General features: G+C 38.7%; 1 protein-coding gene and 1 pseudogene across 1 annotated transcript in view; one reads left to right on the forward strand and one right to left on the reverse strand.

Annotated features, from left to right (window-relative positions):
- HACD2 (3-hydroxyacyl-CoA dehydratase 2) overlaps positions 1-13,035 on the forward strand; it is a 93,026-nt gene that overhangs the window by 17,681 nt on the left and 62,310 nt on the right. Inside the window, exon 3 of the mRNA XM_072613772.1 lies at positions 11,805-11,823. Within this exon, the coding sequence (XP_072469873.1) occupies positions 11,805-11,823 (19 nt within the window). The remainder of the gene's footprint in view (positions 1-11,804; positions 11,824-13,035) is intronic.
- On the reverse strand, positions 299-1,011 carry LOC140503238 (purine nucleoside phosphorylase pseudogene; annotated as a pseudogene).

Below are 13,035 nucleotides of genomic sequence, written 5' to 3' on the forward strand. Positions count from 1 at the left end.
ATATACACTGGTCTGGACCACAAAGGGCCTCAGAAGCCATAGGATGTCAGAGTGAGGCCTCAGGGAATGTACGAGTTGTCTTTTCCAAATACGAGCAGCAGCCTTAGTGTAAAGTGGACTCAATCCCTAGACAGGTCTACTGGAGGTGTAATGAAGGATGTTAGAATGTTGGCTGTGGGTAGGAACTACAATGGAATGATCCGGTTTTCCATGGCAGGGATGGGACCAATAGAAGAAAGAAGAAATTAGGATTCCAAGGAGGTAGAACACCAACACTTCTCACTTCTCTACCACAGCCTCAGGGCAGAAAGCTAAATGGCTCAAGCAAGGAGGCAAAGCTGGCCACTGTCTGGAATACAAAGTGGGCAGCAGGGAAAGGAGAGGCCAGGCAGCCTGTGGGTCCAAAGGTCTTATCAGAAGGTGGCTGCATTCTTTTCACAAGAGTATAGACAAGTTGCTCCAACTTCTTGGCAGCCAGGCACCCAGCTACTAGTACTTCTTCATGATTGGCCATCTCTTGGCTTTCATAATTCAATACTGATTTGTTCGTAATGAGGGAGAATCCAAAGACTTGAATACCAAAATGCCTGACCACTATCACCTCCGGTGCTGTACTCATGCCAACAGCATCAGCCCCTAGTTTCTGCAGAAACCAACACTCTGCAATAGTTTCAAAGTTGGGCCCTCCTACCATAACATAGGTTCCTTCCTGTAGTGGTCATTGCTGTTCAGTTTGCTTCCATACGCAGTGGGCCTTTTGTCTCAGAATCCTGTCGTAGGCATCAGACATAGGAGGTAACCTTTCTCCAAACCTCTCGTCTTTGGGGCCTCTGAGTGGATTTTGGCCACTGAGGCCTGCCAAGTTGATAGGATCTCAAATCAGCATAACATTCCTAACTTCAGCCCACTGAAGGTTATGGTATGCACATCCATAAGTCGGAAAACCCTCACAAGGTATACTACCTTCCAGAGTGGGTAGCCTTCATATGGGTGGAATTGGCCCTGCATCATCACACAGCACTTGTCATTTAAATATCCAAAATCAGCATCACGGATTGGAGGCTCAGATCGCCTTTCTTGCTACCCATACCTGGAGTTAGACTCAGAAGAACAGTCACTTAATAGTCCCATAGCATCTAAAAATGGCAAGTTCCAATAACCAGGTTTCAAATATGATTATAGTTTCACTTTGGCTAAGGAACATCTTTTGAGGCGAGTCTTAAGTGGCTTACATGCCTTTCTATACATGTTCTAGTTTCTGGTTAAATGGCAATCATAAAATCAAATTTACCATTAAAACCTTAACTTTTCCATCAATGCCAAATTTTACCCGAGGTTACCTCCCTCTAGGAAATTTAGACTGAAATTCTTTTCCCCAAACTAAAGATGTCATTGATTTATTCTCAGTAATTAATTCAGTCAGTTGTTTTAATACTAATTGCTTTTACCTCACTTTGTAACGTGTCCAATTTTTCTCCCCATCACTCCCCTCCCCCTGCTTCCTAATACCTTGCATTCTGATTACTTCTTCCCTCATTGTACCCTCCCTTCTATCACGTGCCACTCTTCCCTTATCCCCATCTTCTCTCTTTTCTTGCAGGGCAAGATAAATTTCTATACCCTATTCCCTGTATTTCTTATTTCCCTATTATATGCAATAAAAATTCTCAACATTCATTGCTAATACTTTGAATTCCAACTTCTCTCCCTCCCCCCCTCCCTCCTCAACCCCACTGAGAAGGGAAGCAATTCAATACAGACTAAATATGTGTCATTTTGCAAAAGACTTCCATAGTAATCATGTTGTGTAATACTAATTATATTGCCTTCTGTCCTACTCTATCCCTCCTTATTTTTCCCCCCACAATTGACCTTGTCCCTTCTCGAAAGTGTTTATTTCTATTGACTCCCTTCTCCCATTTGCCTTCCCTTCTATCATTCCCCTCACCCCACTTGTCACCTCCTTCCTTACTCTCCTGTGTGTGATATAAATTTTCATATCAAAATTAGTGAGCATGTTATTCCCTCCTTCAGCCATATGTGGAGAGAGTAGCTTTATTTTTCCCCTCTCCCCTTCTCCCTTTTCTTCTCCATTGAACAAGATTTTTCTTATCTCTTTTATGAGTTATAGCCTGCCCTTTTCCATTTCTCCCTTTCTCTTCCAGGTATTTTCCTCCCTCACCCCTTAATTTTTATTGTTTTATTTTATTTTTTTGTGTGTGGATATCATCTCTTCTGATTCAACGCACCTTGTACTCTATCTATATATGTGTGTGTGTGTGTGTGTCTGTCTGTCTGTATAATCTCTCCATCTACCCAAATATTGAGAAAAGATTCAAGAGTTATAAATATTTTCTTTCCATGTGGTAAAGTAAACACTTCAGCTTTAGAGAATCTTTTATGATTTTTCTTTCCTGTTCACCTTTTCATGCTTCTCTTGATTCTTGTTTTGGGAAGTCAAGTTTTCTATACAGATCTGGTCTTTTCCTCAGTATGAATGATTGAAAGTCCTCTATATCATTGAATGACCATTTATTCCCTTGAAGTATTATACTCAGATTTGCTGGGGAGGTGATTCTTGGTTTCAATTCTAGCTCCTTTGACCTCTGAAATATCCCATTCCAAGCCCTTTGATCCCTTAATGTTGAAGCTGCCAGATCCTGTGTTATCCTGATTGTATTTCCACAGTATTCATATTGTTTCTTTCCAACTGCTTGCAGTATTTCCTTCTTGATCTGGGAACTCTGAAATTTGGCCACAATATTCCTAGGAGTTTCTCTTTTCGGGTATTTTTCAGGATGTGATCGATGGATTCTTTCAATATTCATTTTGCCCTCTGGTTCTAGAATATCAGGATAGTTTTCCTTGATAATTTCATGGAAGATAATGTCTAGGCTCTTTTTTTGATCATGGCTTTCAGGTAGAAATTATAATTTTTAAATTGTTTCTCCTAGATCTATTTTCCAGGTCAGTTGTTTTTCCAATGAGATGTTTCATATTATCTTCTATCTTTTCAAACTTTTGCTTTTGTTTACTAACTGCTTGGTTTAACTCATAGTCATTCATTTCCCTGAACTCAGTTCTCTCTTTCAATGAATTATTTTGTTCTGTGAGCTTTTGGACCTTCTCCTCCATTTGGCTAATTCTACTTTTTAAAACCTCCTTCTCCTCATTGGCTTTTTGGACCTCTTTTTCCAATTGAATTAGCCTCTTTTTAAAGTTGTTATTTTGCTCAGCATTTTTTTGGTTCTCCTTTAGTAAGCTGCTAACTTGTTTTTTAAGGTCTTCTGTTGCTTAAGCCTTAAGTTCCCTTTGGAGGCCCTGGAGGCAGAGGCCTTTACTTCTTCTGACAGTATGCTTTGTTCTTCCTCATCTGAAAGAATGGGGGGAGACACCCGTTCCCCAAGAAAGTAACCTTCTATGGTCTTATTTTTTTCCCTTTTTGGGCATTTTCCCAGCCCGTTACTTGACTTCTGAGTTTCCTCTCCACAACTACCTTGCCTCCAGTTCCACCAAGCCAGCACTGGGGACTGAGATTCAGATGAGCTGCTTCAAACCCTCAGGGGCATTAGATGGGGGCAGGGCTTGCTATTCAGTGTGAGATTAAGATCAGCTGCTCAGGTGGGGGCAGGGCTCAGTTCCTTCAGGGGGTTTACGATGAGACCTTCAACAGTGGATGTGGGCTACTGCCTGCTTTGGGAGTCCCTGTCCACTGGCAGCTGCCTCCACTGCTGCCACCTGAGGAGGCCTGAGTTATGGGGACACCCTGCTCCCTTCTCGGACAGCCAAAAAGACTGTCTCACTGACCTTTGGTGCCTGTGGGTTGAGGGATCTGCACTGCCATTGGAGATTCTGTCCCTGAAGCCTGCTCAGATCTGCTTCTCTCAGTGCCGTGTGGCCAAGGCTGGACTGGGCTCTGCTCCGGGTCCAGTAGGACAGACCTTTCGTCGGTCTTTCAGGTCACTCTGGGTTAGAAATCTCCTCCACTCCGTTGTTCTGTGGCTTCTGCTGCTCTAGAATTTGTTGAGAGTTCTTCTTTATAGGTATTTTATGGGCTGTGGGGTAAGAGCTTGTGTATGTGCATCTTTCTACTCTGCCATCTTTCAAAATATATTTTAAAATGAGATAAAATCTAGTTAAATTTACAGCATTCCCCTGAATTAACATTCTGGTAATCCTCAAAGAAAATGCAATTAGTTTCGCATTATCTCTTCTTCATAGGGCCACATTGGCTTTTTGTGATCACCTCTTCATCTACTGGATGTTTATTATTCTTTTATTAATAAGTTCTAGAATTTTGCCAGGAACCCAAGTATGGCTCAATGGCCTATAGTTTACAGAAACTATTCTCTTCCCTTTTTTATTTTTTATGTGCTGTATGCAAAGAGTAATCATATTATCATGCAAAGGGTCAAGTGTTAAGTCTTTCATTGATGACAGATGTAATTAATTGTTGCTCAGTCTGGAGTAGTGATAGAAGGAGTTGATGACTTTGGATTTCTGATCAATTCTGTCTTCTAGCTTGGGATAAGGTCTTCACTTGTGTGGTGATATGCAAACAACAGATTCATGTGCTTACAAGCAGCTTCCAGTGATACACACACACACACACACACACACACACACACACACACACACACACACACTCACACATAAAATAGGACCAAATTGCTCTTAAAATCATCTGTAGCTAAGAAACACTTAGAACACTTTGAACAGAAACATTTTTTGACTTAGTTTTGGAAAGTGGCAGCACGGAAGCAAGTACATATTTAAACATACCCACACCTCTTTCCAAGGAATTAGCATTATACTTATTTTGTGGTTTCAGTGACAACCTTCAAGTTTCCCATAGACCTAGTAATCAAGTTGCTAGCTTTTCATTGTAAATGGAGGGGGAAATGGTTGATTTAAAATCGGTTTTGAGATATGAAAAATAACCACTAAAAGGGAGGTTTTGGAGGTAGGACATTGCAGTTCTATACCTTCTAGATTTTCTGCCCCTTTTAAAGGATCAAAATTATTTTTATAGAATCATTCCATAGTGAATCCAGATTTGCTTTAGTGTGAAAGTAAGACATTTTGGAAACAAAATTAAGTAAGAAATGGTGCTTTAGAAAAGATCACTAAATTTGGAATCACAGGACCTGAGTGTAATCTTAGTTCTGCCATTGAATAGTTGTTGTGTCATTTAGGGGAAATTATTTTAATCTCTGCCTCTGTCACCTAATCTGTAAAATGAGGGAATTGAGCTGTTGTAAGATGCCTTACTGCTCTAAATTGATTATCCCATGGTCTTTCCTATGTTTGAATGGCATGGTGGGGGGAGTAGAGGAAAGGATTGGTGGGTTGGCAAGGCATATGGGTGTAGGTACTGGATCATTAAAGCTTCATCGTATAACTGAAACCTCTCACTTTACTTTACCAGACCTACTTAGTCCCTTTCCTCAGACTTTCCATTCAGATGTTATCCCTGAACATTTTCTAATACTACAGAACTGAGTGAGAAATGTCACACCTTCCCAGCAACTTTTTTTTTTTATGATTGACTGGACTTATTACCTTCCATCAAGCACAGGGCTTGCTGTAATTCTGATTTCTGTTGAAGCAAAAATTCAGGAGATTTAAGGTGGGAGTTCTGTATTAATAGCATCCTTGATTAGGATAATGATTAATATGTACATCCACATCTCTTATATATACTTTAACAGTTAAAATTAAGTTAGATTGAGGCACAAAGTTCTGTGCACAATATATTAGTAAAATGTGAATTTACCAATACATTTGATCTCAGCTTCTCCGGCAAAGGTAAGATCCTGAATAAAGGGAGCAATTCTCTTTTATAGTTCTGGGGAGTACAAAAAATAGGGTAGCATCATAGATGGGAGAAAATATGATTGGTTGGAAATTGGGAATGAAGTAGCAACAGGCCCCTCCTTCCCTTCTGAAACTAAGAAATGTTCATTGTTTGAGTCCAGCTGCATCTGCAAGGACCAAGATAACAAATCAGGCTTGTTTGGATAACAAACTAGTATCCTTGAAGGATAGCTTGGTGATATAGAAGATACTTGACCAAACTCTCTGGTGTTTGCTACCTCCTTCAAGGGTAAGAATAGAACAGTGATTAACAGGAGAATTGGATTTAACTTAACTCGTTACAGGCCAGCTGAATTCCTGAATTGAGTTCAGAGACAAAGAATCATGACCTGGACAGCTATAGAACAAAATCAGTTATCTATAAATAGAATCAATTTCTAAAAATCAGTGATAATTTCAATTCACATATAATATATATATGGATAATATTTAATATGTATGCAGATCTCATTTATGCACATACATATAAATACATAGGCCATAGGATTATACACATATCACATACATATATATATGCACATATGTAATACATAAATGTGTATGAAGTGTAAAATGTATTAATGATGTTTAAAATGTATATGTTGTATAAAATGAGCCCATTGAACTAGATGACTATGCATATCTATGTATATGATGTGTGTACATGTATATTGCATTGATAGGATAGAGTGAAAGAATGATCAAAATGAAGTTTAAAGACATAAGGCATTGAAGGGTAAAACTTTCTTTTAGTGAAAAATAACTTTTCTTCTGAATAACTTAAAAAGTCCCCCTCTTCACCCCTGATAAAGACTTCTTTCATCTTTTTCTACATCATTTTTTTTCCCATTCAATATAGCAGATATTTAGTGACCATTGGATCTTCTGTGTTTTGCATTATACTGATTTTCAGGTAGAAGGGCTGAGTAGAAGACTTTGGCTACAGACAACTTAGGATTTCACAGTTAAGATAGATAAATATAATAATAATAGTAGCTAATATTTGTGGAACTGTAAAGTTTACACAGTACTCCTTAAATTATCCTCACAAAAATATTTGAGGTAAGTACCATTATTAGTACTATTTTGCAGATGAGCAAACTGAGGCCGAGAGATATTAAATGACTTGCCCAAGATCACATAGATGAGTCAAAAGTGGTCATTGAGCCCAGGCTTCAAGGTCAGCTCTATTCATCACTGCCTTAAACTTAGTCATAGTTTGAAGTTTATGGAAAATTTATGCTTTGCTCCAACTGAGATGGATTTGAGTCTGTCACATGGAACCCTTAAAATGCTATAAGGTAGTTGTAATGAGAAGAGTGACTGATGAATTGCTTTCTCCCTGATGATGTAAGAGGTTGGAAGGAGAGTGTGTTGATTTTGTTATGTTTCCTACACATTTTCTCTTGTTATTAATATAGCAACATATAGTACAAGGATCCATCCAAAAAGTGTCAGGGCCTAAGTCAGAGGTAGGGAACCTGCAGCCTTGAGGCCACATGTGGCCTTCTAGGGCCTGGGTGCAGCCTTTTGACTGAGTCCAAGTTTTACAGAACAAATCCTTTTATTAAGGGGAATTGTTCTCTGAAGTTTGAATTCAGTCCAAGGACTGCACTTGAGAACCTAGAGGGCCACATGTGGCCTCAAGGCTGCAGGTTCCCCACTCCTGGCCCAAGTATATTGACTACCATACAATTAAGCCAGTGATTGCAAACAACGAAAACCAGTCAATTCCCCTTGGATCTATTCAACTTAGTCTGGCCAGTGAGATTGGGAAGCTATTAGATTAGAAGGAGAGACTGAGAAGAGCTCAGACTGGAAATTACATAATAGAGACAGAGAAGGGGACTTCTCTGAGGGTCCTTTCTGCTAAGATAAATGAAGGCATTGATTAAGCATTTACTGCATGCTGTGTACTGTGCTAAGTGCTGGAAATACAAACAGAAGCCAACAAGACTCCCTGCCTTAAAGGAACTTTCATTCTGATAGTAACCTGTAAAGGAGAGCCTATTGGAGAAAGGCCAGTGTTGGGCAGTGGTCTGTGTGGCAGCATGGTGTGGAAATGGATGGTGTGATGGCCTGGTTCCAGGAAGGGTGAGGTGAAAGGTCAGAGCCCAGAATCCCAGGGGCAAAGTTCAAATTCTGGTAGGAAAATGGGCCAGAGGGCAGTAAGGTAGTTAAATGGAGATAATTTTATCAATAAAGGCAGGACTGACCTGGATAATCTAGTAAAATTTACTTTAGGCAAAGCAATCAGAAATAGAGAAGGCAGGTTAAGACTTTCCAGGGGCAGAACATTAGAGATCAATTGCAGAAGGGTAAAAGCCTGAAGCCCAAGGAGATGATACCTTTGAGAAAAGTAATGTGGGAAGCAGGAGGGGAGTTTGTCTAGGAGGATACTGTCCACTTTAAGTCTTGTATTCTGTAAAATGATCTACTCTAGGGGAGAGATCCCTAAATGTAAATTCTTAGAGCAGAAAGTTGAGACATCAGTAGCCATGTCAACCAGATCCATAGCAAATGAGTCACAACTGAGCTGTCATAGAAGGTAAGACTTGGCAGAAAAATGTCCAAACTGGAGGGGAGAGAGAGCTAAGAAAGGATGATGCCTAGTGTGCAGTAGTTTCTGCCTAAAACCAGAATTAAAACATAAAAACTTTTGTAACTTGACCCGTCAGTTGCATTACTTAGTCTGTTTTATGTATCCCCTGTGGTTCTTTGTAGTAAATCCCCTTTTCATACAGCAGAAAGGATGACCTCCTCCTATTAAGGAGGAGGAAAAATTGACTGGGGGTAGGAGCAGGTCCAAGGAAAGCTTGTATTTTTTCCATAAATGGAAATTGAGTGTCTGGATATTTGGAAACCCAGGAAGTTAGAGGAAGGTAGTGGCAAAGGTCATTGAGCTAGAAGATATCTTTTATCTCTTCTTCTTGTAAATCTCTGATCTTCTCAGTGCCACATGAAATTTTATACCTTTGTTAATTCAAAAATAGAAAGTTGGTAGATAGCTTAAAGGTTACATGTGAGTAATAGGTCCATTTGTAGGAAAGTCCCTATTTGCACAGAGGCCTAAAGGTATTCTTAGGTCTCAGTGTCTTCCTGTCAACAAGAAAGTGGAATCATTTCCTTGCTTTTTTAAACCCTTACTCATTTAACACAGAGTTGTTATTTTTGCATTTGATATCGTCACTTCTTTTTGTTATTATTAATTTTATTTATTTTCAGTGTTCTACAATCACTACCATATAACTTAGATTTTTTTCCTCTACCTCTCCCCTACCTTCTCGAGACAGCATACAATTTTATATAGGTTCTACACATACATTCCTATTAAATACATTTTCACTGTAGTCATGCTGTGTAGAAGAATTATAATGAATTTGAGAAATCATATAACACACCAAAACATAATACAATACCAAAACGTAATCTGCTATATTCTGCGATTGAATTTCATAGTTCTTTCTCTGGATATGGAAGGCATTTTGCCTTAAAAGACCATTGGTAATTTTTTAGGTCCTTGCATTGCAATGAAGTTCCAAGTCTATCAGAAAAAACTCTCACACACTGTGGTCATTGCTGTGCACGAAGTTCTCCTGGTTCTGCTCCTTTCGCTCAGCATCAGATCATATAAGTCTTTCCAGGCCTCTCTGAAGTCTTCCTGTTCATCATCTCTTATAGCACAATAGTATTCCATTACATTCATTTACCATAATTTATTCAGCCCTTCCCCAATTGGTGGGCATCCCCTTGATTTCTAGTTTTTGGCCACTACAAAGAATGCTGCTATAAATATTTCCCAGTTTTATGATCTCTTTGGGATACAGTCCTAGAAATAGTATTGTTGGGTCAAAGGGTATGCACATTTTTGTAGCCCTTTGGGCAAAGTTCCAAACCGCTCTCCAGAATGGTTGGATCAGCTCCCAGCTCCACCAACAATGAATTAGTGTTCCAACTCTCCCACATCCTCTCCAACATTTATCATCTTCCTGTTCTGTCATGTTAGCCAATCTGATAGATGTGATGTGGTATCTCAGAGTTGTTTTGGTTTGTCTCTTCTTTATTGAGAAGTCAGGGAAGAGGGGCAGGGACAATTTTAAAATTAGGTGCTTTGATAAACTGATCCATAGTTTTGTTCTTTTCACTGTCTGGGTTGATTGGGAAGACACTAATAAATTAGTGTTGGACTTGGAGTAAAAGGACTGGCTCTGCCACTTAGTATCTGTGTGACCTTGGTTAAGTCACATAACATAAAGTGAGACTAGATAACTTCCAAATTCTAAATCTGTGACCCCTAAGATTCTAGGGTGCTTATATGCCAGGTCCTGGGATTTCCCAGTGCAAACATGACTGGGGAGGGAGGGCAGTATCATATAATAGATACAGTGCTGGACTTTGCTGGATCAGTATCCATCTCTTGCCCGCTAAGGATGTGTATCTTCGTGGCTTTATCTTAGACCCTCTTCTCTCTTTATATTCTCTCCACTAATGATTTCATCTGTTGAGAAGAATCCTAAATCTGTATATCTAGCATTGATCTCTTTATTTAAAGTGTCCTGTTGTCATTGGAGTTGGTATCTTCAGCTGTCCACTGAATTATCTCTATCTGGAAATCCTTCATCATCTCAAATTCAAAATAATTCAAACCATAAATGAGCATAAATATCCCTCAGTATATGTCCCTGCCAACTTCTCTGAACTTCCGTGTTTCTGGTTACCAAGGTCATATCTTTAGTCATACCTTAATTTTCCGTTTTCTTCACCCAGTAGATCCAGTTAGTTGTAAAGTCTTGTAAGTTCTTCATGGCATCTTTAGTGTCCATCTCTCATCTCTCCACTCACACTATAATTCATTTCATCATCATTCACTTGGACTACTGTAAACAAGCTTCTCACTTGGACATTGTGCTTTCCAGTTTCTTCTGCTCCAGTCTGTCTTCCCCTCAGATGCCAAAATGATCTTTCAAAGGCATATATTTGACTATGTCGTTCAGTGGCTCCCTGTTGGCTCTAGGATAAAATACAGACACCTTAGCCTGGCATTCAAGGTCTTCTGCAATCTGGCTTCTACCAGAATTCCAGTCCTGTTTTTGATTACGTAATGGCAAAATTGGACCATTAACTGATACCTGAACTCCTTGCTCTGTGCAGGTTGACCTCCATGCCTGGAACATTAGGAGTAGTGGTGTATAGCAGAAGGAGCACTGGATTTGAAGTCAAAAAACATGGTTTTAAATCTTAATACTTAATTTTTAGGTGACCTTAAACAAATCACTTTAAGTTCTTTGTGACTGACTTTCTTTATCTGTAAATTTGAGGCTTGATCTCTAAGATTACCTTGAGCTTTAAGTCTAGGGTCTTAGGATACTTCTCATCTCTACATCTCAGATACCTGTTATCTTCTGTCAAAGGTCAGTTTAGGTGCCCATTCCTCTGGGAACCTTCTCTGATCTCTTCAGTTGTTAATATTGTCTCCTTCCTCAGATTTTGCTTTTTTTGTTTTTGGTCTACTTGTCTGAGTACCTGCTGTGTCTCCAGTAGAATATAAGCTTTCTGAGGGTAGGTATGGTTTCATTTTTTGTGCTTTCTCATTGTGTGCATTGAATTGAATGTTCTTGCCAGATTTTCTGTGGTATCAGGGGCTGAGAAATGAAGGACCTGAGTGTAATTATTGTGTAAATGTAATCTGCATGTATGCTAGAGAGAGTTGAATTGAAATTAACTAAAAGAACAAGTAAAGGGGTTAATCCTTAGGAAATTTTTCAAACTAATCAGTATTCAATCTAATTTTTTTAAAGCTATCTGAACAAGAATCACATATCAGCCTATAGCCAGTTCTTAAAATGGAATACCATAGTCTTTCACTTACATTATAACTGGTAACATCACTGAAAAAATATTTTTACTCAGAGCTCTCACTAATGTTCCTTTTTTATTTTTTCTTCTAGATTTTACACTGTGCTATAGGTAAGTATGAAATTTTTTTCTCTGCTATACTTAATGGTTTTATTTATCGTTTTTTAAATTAAGGCATAATAGAATTAGCCACCTATTTGAGTAATTAGAAGAAAACCAAAAGTCATTTGTAGGTATAAAGAGTATTCATCTTGGTATAGTTTGGAGTTTCTGAAACTAGTTACTATTTGAATGTCAGCACTGAGCATTTTGATTTAAAACTACCCAGTCCCCCTTTCCATATAGTAAGTGAGGACATATCCTGGGTTTTCAGAGACATTTCTAAGACAAGAAAACATATTTTTAAAAAAAGAAATTATTTATTTTTTCCTATTACATGTAAAGGCAATTTTTAACATTTGCTTTTTAAAATTTTGAGTTCCAGATTCTCTCCCTTCCCTCCCCCTTGAGAAGACAAGCAGTTTGACATAGGTTATACATGTGCAGTCATGCAAAACACATTTTCGTGTTAGCTGTGTTGTAAAAGAAGACAGACCAAAAGAAAAACCCCTGAAGAAAAGTAAAGTATAAAAAAAGTGTGCTTCAGTGTGCATTCCAACTCCATCAGTTCTTTCTCTGACAGTGTGTAACTTCATTCATCATTAGTCCTTTGGAATTATCTTGCATTATTGGACTGCTGAGAATAGCTTAGTCATTCACAAATGAGCATGCAGTATTGCTGTTACTATGTACATTGTTCTCATTCTGTTCATTTCACTTTGCATCCGTTCATTTAAGTCTTCCCAGGTTTTTCTGAAACCCTCTTGCTTGTTATTTCTTACAGCACAGTAGTATTCCATCACAGTCACATGCCACAGCTTGTTCAGGCCTTCCCCAATTGATGGCCAGGCCCTCGATTTCTAATTCTTTGCCACCACTAAAAGAGCTGCTGTAACAATTTCTGTGCATATAGGACTTTTTCTTTTCTTTGATCTCTTTGGAATACAGACCTAGTAGTGGTATTGCTGGGTCAAAGAATATATACAGTTTTATAGCCCTTTGAGCATAGTTTCAAATTGTTCTTCAGAATGGTTGGATCAATTCACGACTCCACCAATAGTGCATTAGTGTCACAGTTTTTCCATATTCCCTCCAACATTTGTCATTTTCCTTTTCATATTAGCCAGTCTGATAGGTATGAGGTGGTAATTGTTTTAATTTACATTTCTCTAATCAGTGGTGATTTAGAGCATTTTTTTATGACTAGGTAACTTTGATTTCTTC

Source organism: Notamacropus eugenii, chromosome 5 (assembly GCF_028372415.1).
Source record: "Notamacropus eugenii isolate mMacEug1 chromosome 5, mMacEug1.pri_v2, whole genome shotgun sequence".
NCBI classification, from domain to species: domain Eukaryota; kingdom Metazoa; phylum Chordata; class Mammalia; order Diprotodontia; family Macropodidae; genus Notamacropus; species Notamacropus eugenii.